At 52.6% G+C, this 27,989-nt stretch overlaps 1 protein-coding gene across 1 annotated transcript in view; it reads left to right on the top strand.

Annotated features, from left to right (window-relative positions):
• The first annotated feature begins 5,160 nt into the window (after positions 1 to 5,160).
• The window catches only part of LOC144736887 (uncharacterized), a 31,893-nt gene continuing 9,064 nt past the window's right edge, over positions 5,161 to 27,989 (top strand). Inside the window, exons 1-5 of the mRNA XM_078619551.1 lie at positions 5,161 to 5,843; positions 20,720 to 20,889; positions 23,195 to 23,420; positions 23,851 to 23,945; positions 27,283 to 27,418. Of these exons, the coding sequence (XP_078475677.1) occupies positions 20,869 to 20,889; positions 23,195 to 23,420; positions 23,851 to 23,945; positions 27,283 to 27,418 (478 nt within the window). The 5' untranslated portion in view covers positions 5,161 to 5,843; positions 20,720 to 20,868. The remainder of the gene's footprint in view (positions 5,844 to 20,719; positions 20,890 to 23,194; positions 23,421 to 23,850; positions 23,946 to 27,282; positions 27,419 to 27,989) is intronic.

The following is a 27,989-nucleotide window of genomic DNA, read 5'->3' on the forward strand; positions in this document are numbered from 1 at the left end:
CGACACACACAGAGACCCATAGACTCACACACACACACACACAGAGACTCAGACACACACACACACAGAGACTCATAGACTCGCACACACAGAGACCCATAGACACACACAGAGACCCATAGACACACACAGAGACCCATCGACACACACAGAGACCCATAGACTCACACACACACACACAGAGACTCAGACACACACACACACAGAGACTCATAGACACACACACACACACAGAGACTCATAGACTCACACACACACACACACAGAGACCCATAGACACACACACACAGAGACCCATAGACTCGCACACACAGAGACCCATAGACACACACAGAGACCCATAGACACACACACACACAGAGACTCATAGACTCACACAGAGACCCATAGACACACACACACACAGACCCATAGACTCGCACACACACAGACCCATAGACTCGCACACACACACAGACCCATAGACACACACACACACAGACCCATAGACTCACACACACAGAGACTCATAGACACACACACACAGACCCATAGACTCGCACACACACAGACCCATAGACTCGCACACACACACAGACCCATAGACTAGCACACACACACAGACCCATAGACTCACACACACACACACACAGACCCATAGACTCGCACACACACAGACCCATAGACACACACACACAGAGACTCATAGACTCGCACACACAGAGACCCATAGACTCACACAGAGACCCATAGACTCACACACACACAGACCCATAGACTCGCACACACACAGAGACTCATAGACACACCCACACACACAGAGACTCATAGACTCACACACACAGACAGACCCATAGACTCGCACACAGACCCATAGACTCACACACACAGACCCATAGACTCGCACACAGACCCATAGACACACACACACACAGACCCATAGACTCCCACACAGACCCATAGACACACACACAGACCCATAGACTCGCACACAGACCCATAGACACACACACACAGACCCATAGACTCACACAGAGACCCATAGACTCGCACAGAGACTCATAGACTCATCGCACAGAGACCCACAGACTCGCACACAGAGACCCATAGACTCACACACAGAGACCCATAGACTCACACAGAGACCCATAGACTCGCACAGAGACTCATAGACTCATCGCACAGAGACCCATAGACTCACACACAGAGACCCATAGACTCACACACAGAGACCCATAGACTCACACAGAGACCCATAGACTCACACAGAGACCCATAGACTCACACAGAGACCCATAGACTCGCACACAGAGACCCATAGACTCACACAGAGACCCATAGACTCACACAGAGACCCATAGACTCACACACAGAGACCCATAAACTCGCACACAGAGACCCATAGACTCACACAGAGACCCATAGACTCACACACAGAGACCCATAAACTCGCACACAGAGACCCATAGACTCACACAGAGACCCATAGACTCACACAGAGACCCATAGACTCGCACACAGAGACCCATAGACTCACACAGAGACCCATAGACTCACACACAGAGACCCATAGACTCACACACAGAGACCCATAAACTCGCACACAGAGACCCATAGACTCACACACAGAGACCCATAGACTCACACACAGAGACCCATAAACTCGCACACAGAGACCCATAGACTCACACAGAGACACAGACTCACACAGAGACCCATAGACTCACACAGAGACTCATAGACTCACACAGAGACACAGACTCACACAGAGACCCATAGACTCACACAGAGACCCATAGACTCACACAGAGACCCATAGACTCACACAGAGACCCATAGACTCGCACACAGAGACCCATAGACTCACACACAGAGACCCATAGACTCACACAGAGACCCATAGACTCACACAGAGACCCATAGACTCACACAGAGACCCATAGACTCACACACAGAGACCCATAGACTCACACAGAGACCCATAGACTCGCACAGAGACTCATAGACTCATCGCACAGAGACCCATAGACTCACACACAGAGACCCATAGACTCACACACAGAGACCCATAGACTCACACAGAGACCCATAGACTCACACAGAGACCCATAGACTCACACAGAGACCCATAGACTCGCACACAGAGACCCATAGACTCACACAGAGACCCATAGACTCACACAGAGACCCATAGACTCACACACAGAGACCCATAAACTCGCACACAGAGACCCATAGACTCACACAGAGACCCATAGACTCACACACAGAGACCCATAAACTCGCACACAGAGACCCATAGACTCACACAGAGACCCATAGACTCACACAGAGACCCATAGACTCGCACACAGAGACCCATAGACTCACACAGAGACCCATAGACTCACACACAGAGACCCATAGACTCACACACAGAGACCCATAAACTCGCACACAGAGATCCATAGACTCGCACAGAGACCCATAGACTCGCACACAGAGACCCATAGACTCACACAGAGACCCATAGACTCACACACAGAGACCCATAGACTCACACACAGAGACCCATAAACTCGCACACAGAGACCCATAGACTCACACAGAGACACAGACTCACACAGAGACCCATAGACTCACACAGAGACTCATAGACTCACACAGAGACACAGACTCACACAGAGACCCATAGACTCACACAGAGACCCATAGACTCACACAGAGACCCATAGACTCACACAGAGACCCATAGACTCGCACACAGAGACCCATAGACTCACACACAGAGACCCATAGACTCACACAGAGACCCATAGACTCACACAGAGACCCATAGACTCACACAGAGACCCATAGACTCACACACAGAGACCCATAGACTCACACACAGAGACCCATAAACTCGCACACAGAGACCCATAGACTCACACAGAGACACAGACTCACACAGAGACCCATAGGCTCACACAGAGACCCATAGACTCACACACAGAGACCCATAGACTCACACACAGAGACCCATAAACTCGCACACAGAGACCCATAGACTCACACAGAGACACAGACTCACACAGAGACCCATAGGCTCACACAGAGACCCATAGACTCACACACAGAGACCCATAGACTCGCACACAGAGACCCATAAACTCGCACACAGAGACCCATAGACTCACACAGAGACCCATAGACTCACACACAGAGACCCATAGACTCACACAGAGACCCATAGACTCACACACAGAGACCCATAAACTCGCACACAGAGACCCATAGACTCGCACACAGAGACCCATAGACTCACACAGAGACCCATAGACTCGCACAGATACTCATTTAGAACACTTGTTTTGTGTTTAGTTTGTTGCAAGGCCGTAGACATGGAGTCAACTTTGGGGGGGAGCAAATCTTCCAGGGGGTCTTGGGGCCCCAACCCAGAAAAAAAAAATCTAAATTTGAAAACGAATTTCCTGCCTAAATTTAAAAAAATTCACTAACACATCGGATGGACTTTTTATTAATTTCTTACAATGTCTAATAGTGTATTGTATTGCATTGCTCTGTTTTTTTTACCTTGTTTCATCGTATGTAATGGCAGATATTAGGGATTAATAAAGTACAACCATAACTACAATCATATAAACATAAATCTATTTTATAGCAATATATTGGGGGGGGGGGGGGGCATTTTGAGCACATTTGAATATGGGGGGGGGCTTGGTTTGTTGTCTTTGGACTCGCACACAGAGACTCAGACTCACACAGAGACTCAGACTCACACAGAGACTCAGACTCACACAGAGACTCAGACTCACACAGAGACTCAGACTCACACAGAGACTCAGACTCACACAGAGACTCAGACTCACACAGAGACTGCGCGTGGCCCGCCTCCATTATTTTATTCCACGCTTTCTTCTTCGATTTAAAGCTTTCGTGACTGCAGGGATTCATATTCTTGGTTCTTTTGGTAAAGACACGTAGAAGGGAAATAATAAAATAATAAAGTAATAAAATTCTCACGACGTTTCGATTGCAACACAAGCAATCATCATCATCAGGTGTGAAACCCACAGCAAGGAAAAAATCAAGGAAAAAAAACGCCACTTTTAAAAAGAAAAATTGCTGTGGTTTTCACACCTGATGATGATTACTCGTGTTGCAATCGAAACGTCGTGAGAATTTTATTGTTTTATATTTTTATTATGTTATTATTTCCCTTCTACGTGACTTTACCGAAAGAACCAAGAATATGAATCCACGCTTTCTATTAACTCACTCTGTTGTATCCTCAAGTCTTGTAACTCAATTAAAACCCACTTCCCAATGTGTTATACTTATGTCATACTGATGACAATACTATATTATATCATTTAAAAAAAGATATTTTAAACATTTGTTTTAATATGTTATGTTTCGGCTTGGGTCTAATTGTCCACGCTCAACTAACGTTGGCTGTAAATCACCGCCCCTTACGTTGTGGCAAGCTTCAGGGCCACTTCCTTGAGTCGTGGAGTTCTTCCATCACTAGTACGGTACATTTCATTGAAGCGTGTTTTAAAAAAAGTTTAACAAACTATTATTTTATTATTTACCAATTCCGTCCGCGCCTCTTTGCCGCACCGCGCGCTCGTCACAGTCAGAGGTCGCAACCGGGTACCCGATACCCGTACCCTACCCGTACCCTACACGTACCCTACCCGTACCCTACCCGTACCCTACACGTACCCTACCCGTACCCTACACGATACCCGTACCCTACCCGTACCCTACCCGATACCTGTACCCTACCCTACCCGTACCCTACCCTACCCGTACCCTACCCGTACCCTACCCAATACCCGTACCCTACCCGTACCCTACCCGATACCTGTACCCTACCCGATACCCGTACCCTACCCGATACCCGTACCCTACCCGATACCCTACCCGTACCCTACACGATACCCGTACCCTACCCGTACCCTACCCAATACCCGTACCCTACCCGATACCCGGTAGACGGGTACTGCATTACATTGACCCCATAACTCAATTCCCCCTTTTTCGATTTAAAGCTTTCGTGACTGCAGGGATTCATATTCTTGGTATTATTTTATTATGTTTTATTTTGATTATTTTATTATGGTTTATTTTTTTTTTCCCTTCTACGTGACTTTACCGAATGAAACCAAGAAGATCAATTTCCTCCTGTAACAAAAATACGGTGCAAACCCGTACTATGGGTTGACATCTACTGCCAATAGCAGCGACATCACCACCACCACCACACACACGACACTACCAACCACCACGACTCGTTCCGCAAAAGCGAAAGCAGAAACTCAACTTCCTCCGCGTCCGACGCTTCAGAAAGGCAGCCAATGGCAGGGACCCACAGTGTCTCTCTCTCTCTCGCCTGCGACATGTTTCACTTCCTCAAAGAGAGCTTTCGCTTGGCGTAGCCTCTTTCGTGGATGACCGGGGGGTGGAGGGTGCTTGTGCTACTTGCTGGTGTGTTGTTGGCTCACGGATCACGAGGAGAGAAGGGCGAGCGAGTTGGAAAAGTCTTCCTCGACTGTCAAGATCACGGCAGCAGTAGCAGCAGTAGTAGTAGCACTTCGATAACAACACACGGGGGGAGGAGGAGGGAGGTTGCCTCGCTCTTAACTATCGCTGCGTTTGGACCAAAGTGTGTTGTAAGCGGGCTGCCAAAGAGGATTTTCTACCCGTGGACGTCGCGACGATGGATTAGGGCGGTTGGACACGTACGGTGTAAAAGAAGTCTCCCCCCGTGTTTTGTGGTTCCCCATCGGACCGTGTGGCATGGAGCGAACGGCGGTGGCTCTGGGCGGCGTGGGGTCGGCCCAGCCCGTGGTGGGGGGTGAACGATGTGATTGAAGGTGAGTGGGGGGTGAGTGTGTGGGGTGAGTGTGTGGGGGTGAGTGTGTGGGGGTGAGAGTGTGGGGGCTGGGGGGGGGGTGTGTGGGGTGAGTGTGTGGGGGTGTGTGTGGTGAGTGAGTGAGGGGGGGTGAGTGAGTGAGTGTGGGGGTGAGTGGGGTGGGTGAGTGGGAGGTGAGTGTGTGGGTGAGTGTGTGGTGGGTGGGGGGGGGGTGTGTGGGGTGGGTGTGTGGGGTGAGTGAGTGAGTGTGGGGGTGAGTGTGTGGGGGTGTGTGGGGTGAGTGTGTTGGTGAGTGTGTGGGGGTGTGTGTGGTGAGTGAGTGAGTGAGTGTGGGGGTGAGTGTGGGGGAGTGAGTGAGTGAGTGTGGGGGTGAGTGGGGTGGGTGAGTGGGAGGTGAGTGTGTGGGTGAGTGTGTGGTGGGTGGGGGGGGGGTGTGTGGGGTGGGTGTGTGGGGTGAGTGAGTGAGTGAGTGTGGGGGTGAGTGTGTGGGAGTGTGTGGGGTGAGTGTGTTGGTGAGTGTGTGGGGGTGTGTGTGGTGAGTGAGTGAGTGAGTGTGGGGGTGAGTGTGGGGGGTGAGTGAGTGTGTGGGGTGAGTGAGTGTGGGGGTGAGTGAGTGTGTGTGGCGGGTGAGTGGAGGGTGAGTGAGTAAGTGTGTGGGGGTGAGTGAGTGTGTGGGGTGAGTGAGTGAGTGTGGGGGTGAGTGAGTGTGTGTGGCGGGTGAGTGAGTGGGGGGTGAGTGAGTGTGTGGGGGTGAGTGTGGGGGTGAGTGTGTGGCATAGGTGGGACAAAGTCATTGTTATGCAAGTCCAAGTCGAGTCGCAAGTCATCAAATTCATGACTCGAGTCTGACTCGAGTCCAAGTCACATGACTCGAGTCCACATCTCATAGGTGGGACAAAGTCATTGTTATGCAAGTCCAAGTCGAGTCGCAAGTCATCAAATTCATGACTCGAGTCTGACTCGAGTCCAAGTCACATGACTCGAGTCCACACCTCTGGTGTGTGAGGTGAGTGAGTGTGTGGGGTGAGTGAGTGTGTGTGGCGGGTGAGTGAGTGAGTGTGGGGGTGAGTGTGGGGGGGTGAGTGAGTGAGTGAGTGTGGGAGTGAGTGGGGTGGGTGAGTGGGAGGTGAGTGTGTGGGTGAGTGTGTGGTGGGTGGGGGGGGTGTGGGGGGTGGGTGTGTGGGGTGAGTGAGTGAGTGAGTGTGGGGGTGAGTGTGTGGGGGTGTGTGGGGTGAGTGTGTTGGTGAGTGTGTGGGGGTGTGTGTGGTGAGTGAGTGAGTGAGTGTGGGGGTGAGTGTGGGGGGTGAGTGAGTGAGTGAGTGTGGGGGTGAGTGTGGGGGGGTGAGTGAGTGAGTGTGGGGGTGAGTGGGGTGGGTGAGTGGGAGGTGAGTGTGTGGGTGAGTGTGTGGTGGGTGGGGGGGGGTGTGGGGGGTGGGTGTGTGGGGTGAGTGAGTGAGTGAGTGTGGGGGTGAGTGTGTGGGGGTGTGTGGGGTGAGTGTGTTGGTGAGTGTGTGGGGGTGTGTGTGGTGAGTGAGTGAGTGAGTGTGGGGGTGAGTGTGGGGGGTGAGTGAGTGTGTGGGGTGAGTGAGTGTGGGGGTGAGTGAGTGTGTGTGGCGGGTGAGTGAGTGGAGGGTGAGTGAGTAAGTGTGTGGGGGTGAGTGAGTGTGTGGGGTGAGTGAGTGAGTGTGGGGGTGAGTGAGTGTGTGTGGCGGGTGAGTGAGTGGGGGGTGAGTGAGTGTGTGGGGGTGAGTGTGTGGGGTGAGTGAGTGTGTGGGGTGAGTGAGTGTGTGTGGCGGGTGAGTGAGTGAGTGAGTGTGGGGGTGAGTGAGTGGGGGTGAGTGTGGGGGTGAGTGTCGGGGTGTGTGTGGGTGAGTGTGTGGGGGTGAGTGTGTGGGGGTGAGTGTGGTGGCGAGTGTGGGTGAGTGTGGGGGTGAGTGTGTGGGGTGAGTGAGTGAGTGTGGGGGTGAGTGAGTGGGGGGTGAGTGAGTGGGGGGGGGGTGAGTGTGTGGGGTGAGTGTGTGGGGTGAGTGGGTGAGTGAGTGAGTGAGTGTGGGGGTGAGTGAGTGTGTGTGGCGGGTGAGTGAGTGGGGGGTGAGTGAGTGGGGAGTGAGTGAGTGGGGGGTGAGTGAGTGTGTGGAGTGAGTGTCGGGGTGTGTGGGGTGAGTGTCAACCCACGGACGGCACCAGGGTCTGTCACGTGGTGGCCTCAAAGTTCACCTAGCCTGGCACAAGCACCGTCGTGATATCACCGCCACCTCGTGGCGATTGACTTGTTGTTGTTTGTACAGTATATTGTTGTTTGTACAGTGTGTTGTTGTTTGTACAGTATGTTGGTGTTGTTTGTACAGTTTGTTGCTGTTTGTACAGTACGTGGTTGTTGTAAGTGGGGAGCGGTGGCGCAGTAGTTCGCGCACTGCGCTCACAATCCAATTCCCGACACCGGTAACGATCATTATATAATTATCTGTCGCGGTACTGGGCCTACCCTAGGTCGACTCAGCCTCAAGTCACTCCCTGCTGTGATGTGTCACCCAGCGGCTGGTCACCGCCCACCCCCTCGTGTGACGTGCCGACCTCCATAGGTGCTGCTGCTCGTTCACAGCACTTGCCCTAACAGTGTGGTCAAGGCTACACGGGGGATCTTTGTCTTTGCGTTTACTTTGACATGGGCAGCATTCTCATAAGCAGGGTTGACAGCAGAGGTCTCAACTCCGACGAATCAGTCGAGCGGCATTCTATATATCTGTGGTCACCTGCATGGAAGGTTACCTGGGTCTGTCGCTCCGCACGAAGCTTTTGGGTCTTCTCGGCCACGGTCATTCAGTTTGAGTTTCATTCATTAGGTAATAGCCCCAGTGAGCCATTCGGCTCTTGAATCGGGTGCAACCGCAACAAACAAAAAAAACATGAACAAAAAACATCTTATAGTGAATATGTGACTAAGTGCAAACAGAAAATCCAAGAAAAGACAGCAAAATATTGCAGAAAAAGCACCGTACACCAACGCTGTGTGCAAAAATCCCAGTGGGATGCAAGTCAAACAACAACAACAACAACCACAAGACAACTTAGATTAAGGCCATCAGTCTAACTCCGTACTACAACAAACAAACATGGCTAAACCAATACACTTTTCGAAATCACCAAAATAAAGCCATGAAAGCAATGAAAAAGCAATCATAGGAACTGTGACGGAAATTTAAATTGACTTCCGCGCAAACAGAAAAATCCAGGAAAAAACTGCAAAGTCTTCAAAACCTTCTCTAACGTAGCCTTGCAAAACGTGGACCCCCCCTCCCCCACTCCCCATCCCTCAAATGACCTCAGTTTCATTTTCAGTTTCATGTATTTGGTATAGCCCTGTGAGCCATTGGGCTCTTGAAGAAGGTGTTGGCGATGCGATCGGGATGAGGGGTCGTCCGGTGATGGGTGTGTGTGGGTGTGTGGGTGGGTGTGTGTGTGGGTGTGGGTTGGTGTGGGGGTGTGTGTGTGTGTGGGTGTGTGGGTGTGTGGTGGGTGTGTGTGTGTGTGGGTGGGTGTGTGTGTGTGTGGGTGGGTGTGTGTGTGGGTGTGTGGGTGTGTGTGTGTGTGTGTGGGTGGGTGGTTGGTGTGTGTGTGGGTGGGTGTGTGTGTGGGTGTGTGTGTGGGAGTGTGTGTGGGGGGGTGTGTGTGGGGGGGTGTGTGTGTGTGGGTGGGTGTGTGTGTGGGTGTGTGTGTGTGGGAGTGTGTGTGGGGGTGTGGGGGGGTGTGTGTGGGGGGGTGTGTGTGTGTGTGTGGGTGTGTGTGTGGGTGTGTGGGGGGTGTGTGTGTGTATGTGTGGATGGGTGGTTGGTGTGTGTGTGGGTGGGTGTATGTGTGGGTGTGTGTGTGGGAGTGTGTGTGGGGGGGTGTGTGTGGGGGGGTGTGTGTGTGTGGGTGGGTGTGTGTGTGGGTGTGTGTGTGTGGGAGTGTGTGTGGGGGTGTGGGGGGGTGTGTGTGGGAGGGTGTGTGTGTGTGTGGGTGTGTGTGTGGGTGGGTGGGTGTGTGTGTGGGAGTGTGTGTGGGGGTGTGGGGGGGTGTGTGTGGGGGGGGTGTGTGTGTGTGGGTGGGTGTGTGGGTGGGTGTGTGTGTGGGAGTGTGTGTGGGGGTGTGGGGGTGTGTGTGTGTGTGGGTGTGTGTGTGGGTGTGTGTGTGTGGGTGGTAGGTGTGTGTTTTTCATTTTCATTTCATGTATTAGGTATAGCCCCGTGAGCCATTGGGCTCTTAAATCGGGTGCAACCGCAACAAACAAAAAACAAAAACATGAACGAGACAACATCGTTAGTTTTTTACGTGGTGGTTTGGCTGCTGCAGCTCCTTACTATTAAAATCTATCTCCCTTTATTACTGCTAATCCTACTTCCTCCCTTTATTACTGCTAATCCTACATAATGCACGAGCATAATATGACTTTGAGACCCCCCCACCACTCACACATTCCACAAGAAGTGACTAATCCCATATCTGCATTTTCCATAAATATGCTAAATTCCTCTGTTGATATGTAAATTCAATTGTCAAGGCGCCCTTCCTCTAACCCAGCTTAAATATACGCTGCCAAGCTTGGTGGTGTTCATTCGGACGCTGTCTTTCCGACAGCCCTGTTCTTCACCTGAGGACGGCTGCTTGCATTGTGGCCGAAACGTCGTGAGAATTTTATTTTATTATGTTTTAGTTGTATTATTTTATTAATTCCCTTCTACGTGACTTTACCGAAAGAACCAATAAGATCTTAAAGTGACTATGGGCAAACAGAAAATCCAGGAAAAAACTGCAAATTCTTCTAGAAAAAGCACCGTATACCAACGCTGTGTGCAAAAATCCCAGTGGGATGCAAGTCAAACAACAACAACAACAACCACAAGACAACTTAGATTAAAGCCATCAGTAAAACCCCGTACTACAACAAAAAACATGGCCCAACCCAAAAAACTTTTCGAAATCGCCAAAATAAAGCCATAAAAGCAATGAAACAGTGATCATAGGAACTGTGACCGAAATTTCACAATAAACGACATAAACAAAACATGTACCACCAAAACCCTGCAGCCATAGCTGGCTGCATGAGTCACTCCTTCGCTTTCATCCTGGATTTAACCGGGGATGGATTGTACGAGAGGCTCACGGATCCTTGAGATATCTGGGCGAAATCCCATCGATGCCCCACCACCGCATACCCCCGACGGCTTTCGTTCTACCGGATCGAGGGGGCTATACGGGCACGGCACGGGCTCGAGAAGAGATGGAGCGATGTGGTTACAGGAAGACGTGGAGCTGAGTGGACTTGCCGATGAGCGGTACCAGCGGTGTCAAGATCGGCCTCTGTGGAGGAGGCTGAAGGAGGAGGAGGCTCGTGAAGGACGCTGCTTGTTACTGGGCAGTTTCGAGGCATAATCTTTGATTCTTTCGGTAAAGTCAAGTAGGTAGAAAATAAAATAAATCACGACGTTTCGGGCGCGATACCTACGTGACTTTAGCGAAAGAACCAAAGAGTATGGATTCCTGAAGTCACGAAAACTTCAAATTTCGTTTGGAGGCAGTCGCCCTCCAGCAACGGCGGAGGAGCGACGCTCACAACAACGAGCGGAGCGCCGGGCGGATAAAACGCAGAAAGTTGTGACAGTAGGGGAGCGCATGTGACGCATCTGCCGGTCATCTCAGTCAGTCGACCTGGGTCTGTCCCGTGACCTCTTGTCAGCGGCGAGCCTCCATCACTCAACGTGATAGCCTCAAGGTGCACCTAGCCTGGCACAGGTGCTGTGGTGGTGTCATCTTGTTGGCAAATGGCGGCTGTTGCGTGATGTGGTAGGTGAGGTGCGTGTGTGTACATGCGGCATACGAGTGAACGTGTGTATCTGTGAGTGTGTGTACAGGTGAGTGTGTGTACAGGTGTGTGTGTGTGTGTACAGGTGCGTGTGTGTACATCGGGCATACGAGTGAGTGTGTGTATCTGTGAGTGTGTGTACAGGTGAGTGTGTGTACAGGTGTGTGTGTGTGTACAGGTGCGTGTGTGTACATGCGGCATACGAGTGAGTGTGTGTATCTGTGAGTGTGTGTACGGGTGAGTGTGTGTACGGGTGAGTGTACAGGTGAGTGTGTGTGCAGGTGAGTGTGTGTGCAGGTGAGTGTGAGTACAGGTGAGTGTGAGTACAGGTGAGTGTACAGGTGAGTGTGTGTACAGGTGAGTGTGTGTACAGGTGAGTGTGTGTACGGGTGAGTGTGAGTACAGGTGAGTGTACAGGTGAGTGTGTGTGCAGGTGAGTGTGTGTGCAGGTGAGTGTGTGTACAGGTGAGTGTGAGTACAGGTGAGTGTGTGTACAGGTGAGTGTGAGTACAGGTGAGTGTGTGTACAGGTGAGTGTGAGTACAGGTGAGCGTGAGTACAGGTGAGTGTGTACAGGTGAGTGTGTGTACAGGTGTGTGGGAGTACAGGTGAGTGTGTGTACAGGTGTGTGTGAGTACAGGTGAGTGTGTGTACAAGTGTGTGTGAGTACAGGTGAGTGTGTACAGGTGAGTGTGTGTACAGGTGTGTGTGTGAGTACAGGTGAGTGTGTGTACAGGTGAGTGTGAGTACAGGTGTGTGTGTGTACGGGTGAGTGTGTGTACAGGCGAGTGTGTGTACAGGTGAGTGTGTGTACAGGTGAGTGTGTAAAGGTGAGTGTGTGTACAGGTGTGAGTGTGTAAAGGTGAGTGTGTGTACAGGTGTGAGTGTGTAAAGGTGAGTGTGTGTACAGGTGTGTGTGTGTACGGGTGAGTGTGTGTACGGGTGAGTGTGTGTACAGGCGAGTGTGTGTACAGGTGAGTGTGTACAGGTGAGTGTGTAAAGGTGAGTGTGTGTACAGGTGTGAGTGTGTAAAGGTGAGTGTGTGTACAGGTGTGTGTGTGTACGGGTGAGTGTGTGTACGGGTGAGTGTGTGTACAGGCGAGTGTGTGTACAGGTGAGTGTGTGTACAGGTGAGTGTGTAAAGGTGAGTGTGTGTACAGGTGAGTGTGTGTACAGGTGAGTGTACAGGTGAGTGTGAGTACAGGTGAGTATGGGTGAATGTGTACAGGTGAGTGTGTGTACAGGTGAGTGTGTGTACAGGTGTGAGTGTGAGTGCAGGTGTGAGTGTGTAAAGGTGAGTGTGTGTAAAGGTGAGTGTGTGTACAGGTGAGTGTGTGTACAGGTGAGTGTGAGTACAGGTGAGTGTACAGGTGAGTTTACAGATGAGTGTGTGTACGGATGAGTGTGAGTACGGGTGAGTGTGAGTACGGGTGAATGTGTACAGGTGTGTGTACAGGTGTATGTGTACAGGTGAGTGTGTGTACAGGTGAGTGTGAGTACAGGTGAGTGTGAGTACAGGTGAGTGTACAGGTGAGTGTGTGTGCAGGTGAGTGTGTGTGCAGGTGAGTGTGTGTACAGGTGAGTGTGAGTACAGGTGAGTGTGTGTACAGGTGAGTGTGAGTACAGGTGAGTGTGTGTACAGGTGAGTGTGAGTACAGGTGAGCGTGAGTACAGGTGAGTGTGTGTACAGGTGAGTGTGTGTACAGGTGTGTGGGAGTACAGGTGAGTGTGTGTACAGGTGTGTGTGAGTACAGGTGAGTGTGTGTACAAGTGTGTGTGAGTACAGGTGAGTGTGTACAGGTGAGTGTGTGTACAGGTGTGTGTGTGAGTACAGGTGAGTGTGTGTACAGGTGAGTGTGTGTACAGGTGAGTGTGTGTACAGGTGTGTGTGAGTACAGGTGAGTGTGTACAGGTGTGTGTGAGTACAGGTGAGTGTGTGTACAGGTGAGTGTGTGTACAGGTGTGTGTGAGTACAGGTGAGTGAGTACAGGTGTGTGTGAGTACAGGTGAGTGTGTGTACAAGTGTGTGTGAGTACAGGTGAGTGTGTACAGGTGAGTGTGTGTACAGGTGTGTGTGAGTACAGGTGAGTGTGTGTACAGGTGTGTGTGTGTACAGGTGAGTGTGTGTACAGGTGTGTGTGAGTACAGGTGAGTGTGTACAGGTGTGTGTGAGTACAGGTGAGTGTGTGTACAGGTGAGTGTGTGTACAGGTGTGTGTGAGTACAGGTGAGTGTGAGTACAGGTGTGTGTGAGTACAGGTGAGTGTGTGTACAAGTGTGTGTGAGTACAGGTGAGTGTGTACAGGTGAGTGTGTGTACAGGTGAGTGTGAGTACAGGTGAGTGTGTAAAGGTGAGTGTGTGTACGGGTGAGTGTGTGTACAGGTGAGTGTGAGTACAGGTGAGTGTGTGTACAGGTGTGTGTGAGTACAGGTGAGTGTGTACAGGTGTGTGTGAGTACAGGTGAGTGTGTGTACAGGTGAGTGTGAGCACTGCCCTATGAATCTGGTGACCCGGGTTCACCAGATTCATAGGGCAACACCGGTGACGATTATCTGAACCGGTCCTGGGCCTCCTCCCCTAGGTCGACTCAGCCTCAAATGAGTACCTGGTGCTATGTGTAAACATCGCCACTGGGGAGACAAAGGCGGTCGGGCGTGGTGTTTGCCACCCACCCCCTCGTGTGCTGTTCCGGCCTTCATAGGTGCTCACTCACAGCACTTGCCCCCACAGTCTGTTACAGGTTGTCAGGGGGAAATCTTTGTTCGTGTGCGTACATGTGAGTGTGTGTACCTGTGAGTGTGTGTTAAGTGAATGTGAGTGTGTGTGTTAACAAGTGAATGTGAGTGTGTGTGTGTGTGTTAACAAGTGAATGTGAGTGTGTGTGTGTGTGTTAACAAGTGAATGTGAGAGTGTAGTGAAGGAAGTGAGTGAATTGAAGTGACGGTATACAGTGATGGGCGTGGGCCTGGTCATAGAAGTGTCCGTGTGTATAGGGGCATGTGGGTTTGTGTGTATCGGGGGGTGTGTATGCTGGGTCATGTAGCCCGCATGCCCAGCCACCGCATGCCTAAACAGCTTTTGTTCGGCCGGATCGAGGGGGCTAAACGGGCGCGGCACGGACTAGAGAAGAGATGGAGTGATGTAGTGCAGGAGGACGTGGAGCTGAGTGGACTTGCCGATGACTGGTACCAGCGGTGTCAAGATCGGCCTCTGTGGAGGAGGCTCGTGAAGGACGCTACTGGGCAGTTGGAGGCAGTCGCCCTCCAACAACAACAGAGGTCGGAGGAGCGACGCTCACAACAACGAGGGGAGCGCCGGGTGGCTAAAGCACAGCAAGTTGGTACAGTAGGGGGCACAGGTGGTGCATCAGCCAGTCATCTCGGTCATCTCAGTCAGTCGACCCGTGGCAACTGGGTCTGCCCCGTGACCTCCTGCCAGCGGGCGTTCGACACTTCACGTGGCCTCAAGGTGCACATGGCCTGGCACAAGCGTCGTGGTGACGTCACCGCCACTTAGTGGCGAATGGCGGTTGTTGTTGTATGTATAGATATGTGTGGTTGTATGGGTGGGGAGCGGTGGTGTAGTGGTTAGCGCTACGCTGCGCTACGAACCCGGTGACCCGGGTTCGATTCCCGCTCACGGCCAACACCACAGTGACGATTATCTGAACCGTCACGTGACCTGAACCCCCACTCACTCACGTTACCTGAACCCCCAACACGTGACCAGAACCCCCACCACTTGACCTGAACCTGAACCCCCAACACGTGACCTGAACCCCCATCACGTGACCTGAACCCCCACTCACTCACGTGACCTGAACCCCCATCACGTGACCTGAACCCCCATCACGTGACCTGAACCCCCACTCACTCACGTGACCTGAACCCCCAACACGGGACCTGAACCCCCATCACGTGACCTGAACCCCCACTCACTCACGTGACCTGAACCCCCATCACGTGACCTGAACCCCCATCACGTGACCTGAACCCCCACTCACTCACGTGACCTGAACCCCCAACACGTGACCTGAACCCCCAACACGTGACCTGAACCCCCAACACGTGACCTCAACCCCTACACGTGATCTGAACCCCTATACGTGACCTGAACTCCCACCACGTGACCTCAACCCCCACACACTCACATCGCCTGAACCCCCACACACTCACGTGGGGGTTCAGGGCACGAGAATCCCCGAATGGGGTGCAGGGCGCAGGGAAGGTGAACATCCCCTGGCTTGCAAGGCGGTCCAACTCGATCGTACGTTCGTCACTCACACAACTTCTCCCAAGGGCGCTCAAAACTTCTTTGGTGTTATGTCATTCTTTCGTGTTATGTTATGTAACTCATTGCCTCCACCCCCCTCCTCCCCTGTCCAACTTAAGACCGACATCTTCAAGAGAGAGAGAGAGATGGCCTTTGTCGAGAGCGCCGGGCTTTAAGCCAGCTGTTGGTTCAAGCAAATCTGGCTTTGTTGTGGAATGTTGGCGAGTGTGTGGGTGTACACGCGTGTGTACGTACAGGTGTGTGTGTGTGTGTGCAGGCGAATGTGTGGGTTGTACGCGTATGTGTGCACAGGTGAGTGTGAGTACAGGTGAGTGTGTGTACAGGTGAGTGTGTGTACAGGTGAGTGTGTGTACAGGTGAGTGTGTCGGTGAGTGTATTGGTGTACGCGTGTTTGTGTGTACAGGTGAGTGTGTGTACAGGTGAGTGTGTGTACAGGTGAGTGTGGAGGTGCATTCGTGTTTGTGCGTACAGGTGAGTGTGTGTACAGGTGAGTGTGTGTACAGGTGAGTGTGTGTACAGGTGAGTGTGTCGGTGAGTGTATTGGTGTACGCGTGTTTGTGTGTACAGGTGAGTGTGTGTACAGGTGAGTGTGTGTACAGGTGAGTGTGGAGGTGCATTCGTGTTTGTGTGTACAGGTGAGTGTGTGTACAGGTGAGTGTGTGTACAGGTGAGTGTGGGTGTATGCGTGTGTGTGTACAGGTGAGTGTGTCGGTGAGTGTATTGGTGTACGCGTGTTTGTGTGTGCAGGTGAGTGTGTGAGTGTACAGGTGTGTGTTACAGGTGAGTGTGTGGGTGTACGCGTATGTGTGCACATGTGAGTGTGTGTTACAGGTGAGTGTGTGGGTGTACGCGTATGTGTGCACATGTGAGTGTGTGTTACAGGTGAGTGTGTGGGTGTACGCGTATGTGTGCACATGTGAGTGTGTGTTACAGGTGAGTGTGTGGGTGTACGTGTATGTGTGTACAGGTGAGTGTGTGTACAGGCGAGTGTGTCGGTGAGTGTATTGGTGTACGCGTGTTTGTGTGTACAGGTGAGTGTGTGCGTGTACAGGTGAGTGTGTGAGTGTACAGGTGAGTGTGTGTACAGGTGAGTGTGTGTACAGGTGAGTGTGGGTGTATGTGTGTACAGGTGAGTGTGTGTACAGGTGAGTGTGTGGGTGCACTCGTGTTTGTGTATATCAAGGGGTGCCCAGCCACCGCATGCCCAAGCATCTTCTGTTTGGCCGGATAGAGGGGGCTAAACGGGCACAGTATGGGCTAGAGAGGGGATGGGCCTATGAGGAGCAGGAGGACGTGGAGCTGAGTGGACTTGCTGATAATCGGTATCAGCGGTGTAAAGGTCGCCCTCTGTGGAGGAGGAGGCTCGTGAAGGACGCTGCTGGGCAGTTGGAGGCAGTCGCCCTCCAGCAACAACAGAGGGCAGAGGAGTCACGCTCACAACAACGAGCGGAGCGCCGGACGGATAAAACAGCGAGTTGGATCAGTGGTGGCACAAGTGATCTCAGTCAGTCAGTCAACACATGGGTGTGCCCGTGACGTGCCAGCCTTTGACCACTCCAAGTGGCCTCAAAGTGCACCTAGCCTGGCACAAGTGCCGTGTTGACGTCACCACCACTAAGGTGGTGAACGGCGTTTGTTGCTTCTGAAAAAAGAAGAAGCCAATAACTTAGTGGGCCTTAGCTGGTGAAATAAGCAAAATTGTGAACGGTTTATTTTAGTGGGGTATCAATAAAAGGATCGCCCCGAAATAAATCGATCCGTCTCCCGGGGGGGGGGGGGGGGGACAAGGGACGTGGCTTGTGCCCGTTCCAGAATCAGAATATTTATTTAGGAAATCCGATGAGCTATAAAGTGCTCTCTCTCGCAGATGGTCCCGCGAAAGGGGGCACAGGGTCAGAAAGTTCCAGCAGCAAATAACAACGCACACACAAGAAGTCGTAATATTTAAAAATACTTTTTAAAAGACACGCTTTAATGAAATGTACCGTACTAGTAATGGCAGAACTCCACGACCCCAGGAAGTGGCCCCGAGGCTTGCCATAGCGTAAGGAACTGTGGTGATTTACAGCCAACGTGAGTTGAGCGTGGACAATTAGACCCAAGCCGAAACATAACGTATAAAAAAGATCGATAAAAAATATTTAACTTTTTTTTAATGATATAATATAGTACTCTCAACAGTATGACATAAGTATACCAAGTTTGCAGTCGATACCATATTGGGAAGTGGGTTCAAATTGAGTTACAAGATTTGAGGATACAACAGACAGTGAGTTCATAAAAAGCGTGTAAACCCCACCCCCCACTCACCCCTCCCCCCACCCCCCACTCACCCCCCCCAGTCCCACCGACCCCCCACTCACCCCCCCCGGCCTTCACAGGGTGCTGCTGCTCGCTAACAGCACTTGCCCCAACAGTCTGTGAAGGCTATACGGGTGGTATGGTAATCTTTGTCTTTGTCTTTTTTTTGGGGGGTGGTGAAGTGAGAGACTGAGAGCCAAGGCCCCCCCCCCCCCCCTTAAAGGCCCCCCCCCCCCACCTCTGATAGCAGTGCGACGAAGTCGGCACTTGCAGGGGCTGCGCCCTTGGCAGGCGCTCTCGCTCGCAACATTCCACCTGGGCTCAGAGAAGCGACAAAAATAAAATAAAAAAAACACAAAATCCGGCGGCACGGCCGGCTCCGCTTAGACTGCCGACGGCGGCTCGAGATTTGCTTTCGTTGAATACTGGTAGGAACCTCCTGGTTACACCAGCCCACAGGGGATTATTGTGTCCGTCCGTCGTGCAGGGAGGGGGTGGGGAGGGGCTGGGTGGGGAGGGTGGGGAGGGGCTGGGTGTGGAGGGAGGGGCTGGGTGGGGAGGGTGGGGCTGGGTGGGGAGGGGAGGGTGGGGCTGGGTGGCGGGTGGGAGGGGTGGGGCTGGGTGGGGAGGGGAGGGTGGGGAGGGGCTGGGTGGGTAGGGTGGGGCTGGGTGGAGAGGGGCTGGTCACCCCGTGGTGCCCTTATAAAACTCAACGTTTAACCTACTCACGCCGGCTTGTGCCCGCCCTCACAGTCGGCCATATTTGCGGAATACACCACGCCGCCGTTGACCCTGCAGGCCATTGACCGAGCAACCCAACGTTCCTACCAGCTCCCTCCGCAGCAGGACAATGTGTTTTCGTGAGGCTTTGACTGCCACAACAACTTCGCCGTGCGGCAGTTGTGGAGGAGTTGGTGGTGGTGGAGTTGGTGGTGGAGTGGGTGGTGGTGGTGGTCGTGGTGGTGGAGTTGGTGGTGGAGTTGGTGGTGTTGGTGGTGGTCGTGGGGGCACACGCGTGGTGCCATCTGCCAGTCATCGCAGTCTAAACTCAACTCCCCCTGATCCCCCCTCCTACCCCGCAATTAGGATGTATTTGTGTTTGTCTATTTGTATGTTGATGCCAATTTCGTAGAGTAAACAAACTTGAAACATCCATAATAGAGGTTTTGTTTGGTTGATCGCGTAAATATATGAATGTGTCGTTAAACCCGCTACCACCCGACACAGCCAACTAGTAAGGGTTGTGTCACGTAAACAGAACGTGGCCAATTCGTCACTAGTACAGCACTAGTGTGTAGTGTAGTGTATAGCAGAGGTGGGACAAAGTCATTGTTATGCAAGTCCAAGTCGAGTCGCAAGTCATCAAATTCATGACTCGAGTCTGACTCGAGTCCAAGTCACATGACTCGAGTCCACACCTCTGGTGTATAGTGTAGTGTATAGTAGTGTAGTGTATAGTGTAGTGTATAGTAGTGTAGTGTATAGTGTAGTGTATGGTAGTGTAGTGTATAGTGTAGTGTATAGTAGTGTAGTGTATAGTGTAGTGTATAGTAGTATATAGTAGTGTGTAGTGTATAGTCTAGTGTATAGTGTAGTGTATAGTAGTGTATAGTGAGGTGTATAGTGTTAGTGTGTTAACGAAGTTGCTCATTATGTGGAAATGTATCTCAGTTTCTTTGGAGTTTGCGTGTTTCTCTCTCCCCGTGGTCGCTCGGATTTTCTCCGGTCTCCCCCCTCCGCATTCGAAATCGGCATCAACGCTTTCGTTTCGAGTCTTGCAATTTGGCTGCTCTAAATTTTCGCACGATCGATGATGATCCGTCACTTTCGTTGGGATGCTATCATCTGTGATGAAGAAGTCGCTTCTGAATGAGAGGGGGGGTCCTTACCCGGTAAAGTAAAACAAAAATGGTTTTAGTCGTTTCGTTTTCTTGACGACGCAGGCAACTCCGTGGATAACGATGATGATTCCACCTTTGCCTCCACCTCCTGCTGCTGCTACTGCTGCTGCTCCTGCTGCTGCTGCTACTTCTACTACTGCTGCTGCTACTACTGCTGCTGCTGCTCCTGCTGCTGCTACTGCTGCTGCTACTACTGCTGCTGCTGCTGCTGCTTCTCCTCTTGCTGCTGCTGCTGCTGCTGCTACTGCTGCTGCTGCTTCTCCTCTTGCTGCTGCTGCTGCTGCTGCTCCTGCTTCTCCTCCTGCTGCTGCTGCTGCTGCTGCTGCTGCTACTGCTGCTGCTGCTGCTCCTGCTTCTCCTCCTGCTGCTGCTGCTGCTGCTGCTACTGCTGCTGCTGCTGCTCCTGCTTCTCCTCCTGCTGCTGCTGCTGCTGCTACTGCTGCTGCTGCTGCTCCTGCTTCTCCTCCTGCTGCTGCTGCTGCTGCTACTACTCCTGCTGCTGCTCCTGCTTCTCCTCCTGCTGCTGCTGCTGCCGCCGCAGACGTCGCGCACAGCAAGGCTCGCCTGAGGCCCTGGCTGCTGGAGCAGATCGAGAGCGGCCTCTACCCGGGCCTCTGCTGGGAGGACGACAGCAAGGCCACGTTCCGCATCCCCTGGAAGCACGCGGCCAAACACGACTACTCGCGGGGGATGCACGGCGCCATCTTCAGGGTTCGCTGCGCACGCCCAAACTTCCTCGGCGGCCGTCTGGAAAGCTCTCCCTTTCCCGCTGGATTGCTCTTACCAGAGGTCGCAAACGGGTTTTGATTCCTTACCCGTACCCGTACCCGGCCGCACCAGGGTCGCAAATGGGTACCCGTACCCGTACCTGTACCCGGCCGGGTACGGGTAGCCAGGTATCGGGTAGGGTACGGGTATCGGGTACCCGGTTGCGACCTCTGGCTCTTACTCTTAGGTTTTTTCGGTAAAGTCAAGTAAAAAAAATTATAGAAGAAATAATAGAAATAAAATAATAATAATAATGCATATTTTATTTATCTTATTTCTTCTATTATTTATATTACTATCTATTTATTTATTTTTTGCCTACGTGACTTTACCGGAAAAACCTAAGAGTATGAATCCTTGCAGTCACGAAAGCTTCAAATCTAGAATGGAAAGCTCTTCCTTTCCCGCTGGGAGCTATGGCACTTTAAAATTGTCGTCTAGGATTGACAAACTCGTTTCTTTCGAACTGCTTCGTGTTGTGTTTAGTTCGTTGTCCTCACCCCCCTTCCACTCCCGGCACCTCCGATTAGCACGGTAGGCTACGTATGGTACGAAAGAGTTCAACATGCATACAGAGACTCACATAGAGACCCACAGACTCACACAGAGACCCATAGACTCACACAGAGACCCATAGACTCACACAGAGACCCATAGACTCACACAGAGACCCATAGACTCACACAGAGACACATAGACTCACACAGAGACCCATAGACTCACACAGAGACCCATAGACTCACACAGAGACCCATAGACTCACACAGAGACAGATAGACTCACACAGAGACACATAGACTCACACAGAGACCCATAGACTCACACAGAGACCCATAGGCTCGCACAGAGACCCATAGACTCACACAGAGACCCATAGACTCGCACAGAGAGCCACAGACTCGCAGAGAGACCCATAGACTCACACAGAGACCCATAGACTCACACAGAGACCCATAGACTCACACAGAGAAAGATAGACTCACACAGAGACCCATAGACTCACACAGAGACCCATAGACTCACACAGAGACCCGTAGACTCACACAGAGACCCATAGACTCACACAGAGACCCATAGACTCACACAGAGACCCATAGACTCACACAGAGACCCATAGACTCGCACAGAGACCCATGACTCACACAGAGACCCATAGACTCACACAGAGGCCCATAGACTCACACAGAGACCCATAGACTCACACAGAGACCCATAGACTCACACAGAGACCCATAGACTCACACAGAGACTCATAGACTCATCGCACAGAGACCCATAGACTCACACAGAGACCCATAGACTCACGCAGAGGCCCATAGACTCACACAGAGACCCATAGACTCACACAGAGACTCGTAGACTCACACAGAGACCCATAGACTCACACAGAGACCCATAGACTCAAACAGAGACCCATAGACTCACACAGAGGCCCATAGACTCACACAGAGACCCATAGACTCACATAGAGACCCATACACTCACACAGAGACCCATAGACTCACACAGAGACCCATAGATTCACACAGAGACCCATAGACTCACACAGAGACCCATAGACTCGCACAGAGACCCATAGACTCACACAAAGACCCATAGACTCACACAGAGACCCATAGACTCGCACAGAGACCCATAGACTCACACAGAGACCCATAGACTCACACAGAGACCCATAGACTCGCACAGAGACCCATAGACTCACACAGAGACCCATTTCTTTCGAACTGCTGCTTATTGTTGTGTTTAGTTTGTTGTCCTTCCCTCGCACCTCCTATGAGCCTGGTTGTCGACGCTTGCAGTTCGTGTGTTGACGTTTATGACATTTTCCGCTGTCACTGTTGACGTTTGTGGATGTTTACGTTTGCTGTTGCCGCCGTTGACGTTTGTATTCATTTGTCGACACCTGTTGCTGATGGTTTGCCATCGACGTTTGGCTACGTTGGCCATCGGCGCGCGTTGTTGCCGTTCGCGTCCGTTTGTCGACGCTTGCCGTCAATGCTCGACGTGGACTTTTTGTTGTTGCCGTGGACTTTTTGTTGTTGCCGTGGACTTTTTGTTGTTGCCGTTGACTTTTTGTTGTTGACGTGGACTTTTTGTTGTTGCCGTGGACTTTTTGTTGTTGCCGTGGACTTTTTGTTGTTGGCGTTCGCGTCCATTTGTCGCCGTTTGCCGTCGCCGCTTCTCCCCATCGGCGTGCGTTCTTGCCGATGACGACGGTTTACCGCCACCGCCACCACCGGCCTAGGCATGGGCCCAGAACCGGGGCAAGTTCAGCATCAAGGAGCAGGCCGAGCCGTCTGCCATGAAGACTCGTCTGCGCTGCGCCCTCAACAAGAGCACCGACTTCCAGGAGGTGTCCCAGCGCAGCCAGCTCGACATCCCCGAGCCCTACAAGGTCTACCGCGTGCTGCCGGAAGACACCGGAAGCTCCTCGGGCAGCACCGGCGCCGACGGAGGAGGAGGAGGAAAGAGTGAGTGCGGTGGTCGTGATGGGTAGTGGTGGCGGTGAGTGTGGTGACGGTGGTGAGAGTGGTGATGGTGTTGGTGAGTGGCGGTGGGTGTGGCGAGTGCGGTGGTGGGTGTGGTGGTGGTGGTGAATGTGGTATAGGCCATGGTTATGAGGAGTGGTAGTGGATCACTGCAGACTCATACACCCCGAGTTCGATTCCCGCTCGCAGCCAAAGTTCGGCGACTTAACTACGTGGTGGCGGGTCCTCCCCTGGATCCACTCAGTCTTAAATGGCTAGCCGGCACGGCGCGTAAAAACATCGGCGCCGTGGGAGACCAAGGCGGCCGGGCTCCGTGCCGACGGCCTTTATAGGTGCCATTGTGTGGGCTACACACGGGGGGGGGGGGGTGATCGTACTCTCTGCCCTTTGTCGTCGCGTTCCGCCGCCGCAGAGAAACGCAGGCGCATGGACCACGACTACGAGGGGCACGCCTTCTACGAGAAGCAGGCCGGGGTGAAGCCTGAAGGCCCCGCTCTGGAGATCAAGGTGGGTGTGTGTGTGTGTAGGCCTGGGCTCTGGGTTGTACTTCGTGCTTTCGGAGTCCCTGACACCCGCTGCGTTGGCTGGGTCATGTAGCCCGCATGCCCAGCTACCGCGTGCCTAAACAGCTTTTGTTCGGCCGGATCGAGGGGGCTAAACGGGCGCGGCACGGGCTAGAGAAGAGATGGAGTGATGTGGTACAGGAGGACGTGGAGCTGAGTGGACTTGCCGATGACTGGTACCAGCGGTGTCAAGATCGGCCTCTGTGGAGGAGGCTCGTGAAGGACGCTACTGGGCAGTTGGAGGCAGTCGCCCTCCAACAACAATGGAGGGTGGAGGAGCGACGCTCACAACAACGAGCGGAGCACCGGGTGGCTAAAGTACAGCAAATTGGCACAGTAGGGGGCACAGGTGGTGCATCAGCCAGTCATCTCGGACCGTCAACCTATCTGGGTCTCGTGGTTTTGTTCGAGACGAATCGAGGAGCGGCAGCTAGGGGATGGGACGCGAAAACGATCGGCTATTTTTTTTTACGATAAGCTTACAGCTCATTGGATTACTCCAGGATAAATGAATACTCAGATTCTCACACAATTGAAACGCAACCTAATAAACAAGCGGGGAATGTGCCGCCTTCACATCTCCACCCCTCTTAGCTAAGGAGCAGAGGTCGCAAACGGGTTTTGATTCCTTACCCGTACCCTACCCGATACCCGGCTACCCGTACCCGGCCGGGTATCGGGTAGAGTACGGGTATCGGGTACCCGATTGCGACCACTGGGATGAAGCCATGTTGCAGGCGCGGGTGTGTTGATTCTAGGATCTTGAATTGTGAGAAGAGACAAGACGTTGGAAAATGAGTGACAAACGGTGACTCACCAGTGACTCACGGCCTACCCGTACCCCGTACCCGGCCACACCAGGGTCACAAACGGGTATCCGTACCCGTACCCGGCCGGGTACGGGTAGCCGGGTATCGGGTAGGGTACGGGTATCGGGTACCCGGTTGCGACCTCTGCTAAGGAGGCATTGGAGAAGCTTGTTTTTAAATGATTAAACAAAACAACTTTTTATTTTACCAGGTAAGGCTCACTGAGCTACTTAGCTCTGTTTTTCAAATGATAGCTCAACGAATTGGATTGTCACCATCATGACGTGGGGATTTACAGCAGGAGCCAAACACTCTGGACGCGTGACGTTGATTCTAAATGTGGAGGGAGAGACACGGAAACTCTAAATACACAGCAGGCGTCGGGGACGGGATCAAATCCCACGACCTCCTGTATTCCAAGCGAGGTAGTTAACATCTCGTCACCATGGCTGTATAGCTATTCTAAAACAGAGCTGTACAACTCACTGGGCCTTACCTGGTACAATAAAACTAGTTTAGTTTTAGTATGGGTCTCTGTGGGTCTCTTGGTATGGGTCTCTTTGAGTATGGGTCTCTGTATGGGTCTCTGTGAGTCTCTAGGAGTCTCTAGGAGTATGGGTCTTTGTGGGTCTCTTAGTATGGGTCTCTGTGGGTCTCTTAGTATGGGTCTCTTTGAATATGGGTCTCTATGAGTCTGGGTCTCTGTATAGGTCTCTGTGGGTCTCTGTGAGTCTCTAGGAGTATGGGTTTTTGTGGGTCTCTGAGTATGGGTCTCTGTGGGTCTCTGTGAGTGTGGGTCTTTGTATGGGTCTCTGTATGGGTCTCTGAGTATGGGTCTCTGTGAGTATGGGTCTCTGTGGGTCTCTATGGGTCTCTGTGGGTCTCTGTGGGTCTCTGTGGGTGTCTCTGTGGGTCTCTGTGGGTCTCTGTGAGTATGGGTCTCTGTGGGTCTCTGTGAGTATGGGTCTCTGTGGGTCTCTGTGGGTGTCTCTGTGGGTCTCTGTGGGTCTCTGTGAGTATGGGTCTCTGTGGGTCTCTATGGGTCTCTGTGGGTCTCTGTGGGTCTCTGTGAGTATGGGTCTCTGTGGGTCTCTGTGAGTATGGGTCTCTGTGGGTCTCTATGGGTCTCTGTGGGTCTCTATGGGTCTCTGTGGGTCTCTGTGGGTCTCTGTGGGTCTCTGTGGGTGTCTCTGTGGGTCTCTGTGGGTCTCTGTAAGTATGGGTCTCTGTGGGTATCTGTGAGTATGGGTCTCTGTGGGTCTCTGTGGGTGTCTCTGTGGGTCTCTGTGGGTCTCTGTGAGTATGGGTCTCTGTATGCGTCTCTGTGGGTCTCTGTGGGTCTCTGTGGGTCTCTGTGAGTATGGGTCTCTGTGGGTCTCTGTGGGTGGGAGTGTGGGTCTCTGTGAGTATGGGTCTCTGTGGGTCTCTGTGGGTCTCTGTGGGTCTCTGTGAGTATGGGTCTCTGTGGGTGTCTCTGTGAGTCTCTGTGGGTGTGAGTGGGAGTGCTGTGGGTCTCTGTGGGTGTCTCTGTGGGTCTCTGTGAGTATGGGTCTCTGTGGGTCTCTGTGGGTCTCTGTGGGTCTCTGTGGGTGTCTCTGTGGGTCTCTGTGGGTGTGAGCGGGGGTGCTGTGGGTCTCTGGGTCTCTGTATGGGTCTCTGTGGGTCTCTGTGGGTGTCTCTGTGGGTGTCTCTGTGGGTTTCTGTGGGTGTCTCTGTGGGTGTGAGTGGGGGTGCTGTGGGTCTTTGTGGGTCTCTGTGGGTCTCTTTGGGTCTCTGTGGGTCTCTGTGGGTCTCTGTGGGTGTCTGTGGGTGTCTCTGTGGGTGTCTCTGTGGGTGTCTCTGTGGGTGTCTCTGTGGGTTTCTGTGGGTGTCTCTGTGGGTGTGAGCGGGGGTGCTGTGGGTCTTTGTGGGTCTCTGTGGGTCTCTGTGGGTGTCTCTGTGGGTCTCTGTGGGTCTCTGTGGGTTTCTGTGGGTGTCTCTGTGGGTGTCTCTGTGGGTTTCTGTGAGTGTCTCTGTGGGTCTCTGTGGGTCTCTATGGGTCTCTGTGGGTCTCTGTGGGTGTCTCTGTGGGTCTCTGTGGGTGTGAGCGGGGGTGCTGTGGGTCTCTGTGGGTGTTTCTGTGGGTGTCTCTGTGGGTGTCTCTGTGGGTCTCTGTGGGTGTGAGCGGGGGTGCTGTGGGTCTCTGTGGGTGTTTCTGTGGGTGTCTCTGTGGGTGTCTCTGTGGGTGTCTCTGTGGGTCTCTGTGGGTGTGAGCGGGGGTGCTGTGGGTCTCTGTGGGTGTCTCTGTGGGTGTTTCTGTGGGTGTCTCTGTGGGTGTCTCTGTGGGTGTGAGCGGGGGTGCTGTGGGTCTCTGGGTGTCTCTGTGGGTGTCTCTGTGGGTGTCTCTGTGGGTGTCTCTGTGTGTGTCTCTGTGGGTGTGAGCGGGGGTGCTGTGGGTGTGAGCGGGGGTGCTGTGGGTCTCTGCGAGTGCAGTTCGAGACGAGCTCCGACGCTGCGTCCACCAGCACCAACACCTCCTACTGCTACGAGTCGTCCTCTTCGCTTTCCTCTTCCCCGGGATTTGATTACTTCACATCACACATGAGTCGCCTGCCCTCCCCCCTGGCCGGTGAGTCGTTGTCATTGTCGTCGTCATCGTCGTCGTCATCATCGTCATTGTTGTCATCATCGTCGTCGTCATCATAGTTATCATAGTCATCATCATCAATGTCGTCGTCGTCGTCATCGTCGTCATCATTGTCGTCGTCGTCATAGTCATCATCGTCGTCGTCATCGTCACTGTTGTCATCATCGTCGTCATCATCGTCATCATCATTGTCATCGTCGTCATTGTCGTCATTGTCTTCGTCGTCGTCATCATCGTCGTCATCGTCGTTGTCATCATCATCCTAGTCATCATCATCGTCGTCGTCATTGTCGTCGTCGTCATCATCATTGTCATCGTCGTCGTCATCGTCATCGTCATCATCATAGTCGTCATCGTCGTCATCGTCGTCATCATCGTCGTCATCATCGTCGTCATCATCGTCGTCATCATCGTCGTCATCATGGGTGGGGGTGGGAGGGGTGGGGCTGGGTGGGGAGGGGCTAGTCACCCCCGTGGTGCCCTTATAAAACTCAAAGTTTAACCTACTCACGCCGGCTTGTGCCCGCCCTCACAGTCGGCCATATTTGCGGAA

The sequence above is a fragment of the Lampetra planeri genome, chromosome 63 (genome assembly GCF_965212315.1).
Source record: "Lampetra planeri chromosome 63, kcLamPlan1.2.h2, whole genome shotgun sequence".
Taxonomy (NCBI): domain Eukaryota; kingdom Metazoa; phylum Chordata; class Hyperoartia; order Petromyzontiformes; family Petromyzontidae; genus Lampetra; species Lampetra planeri.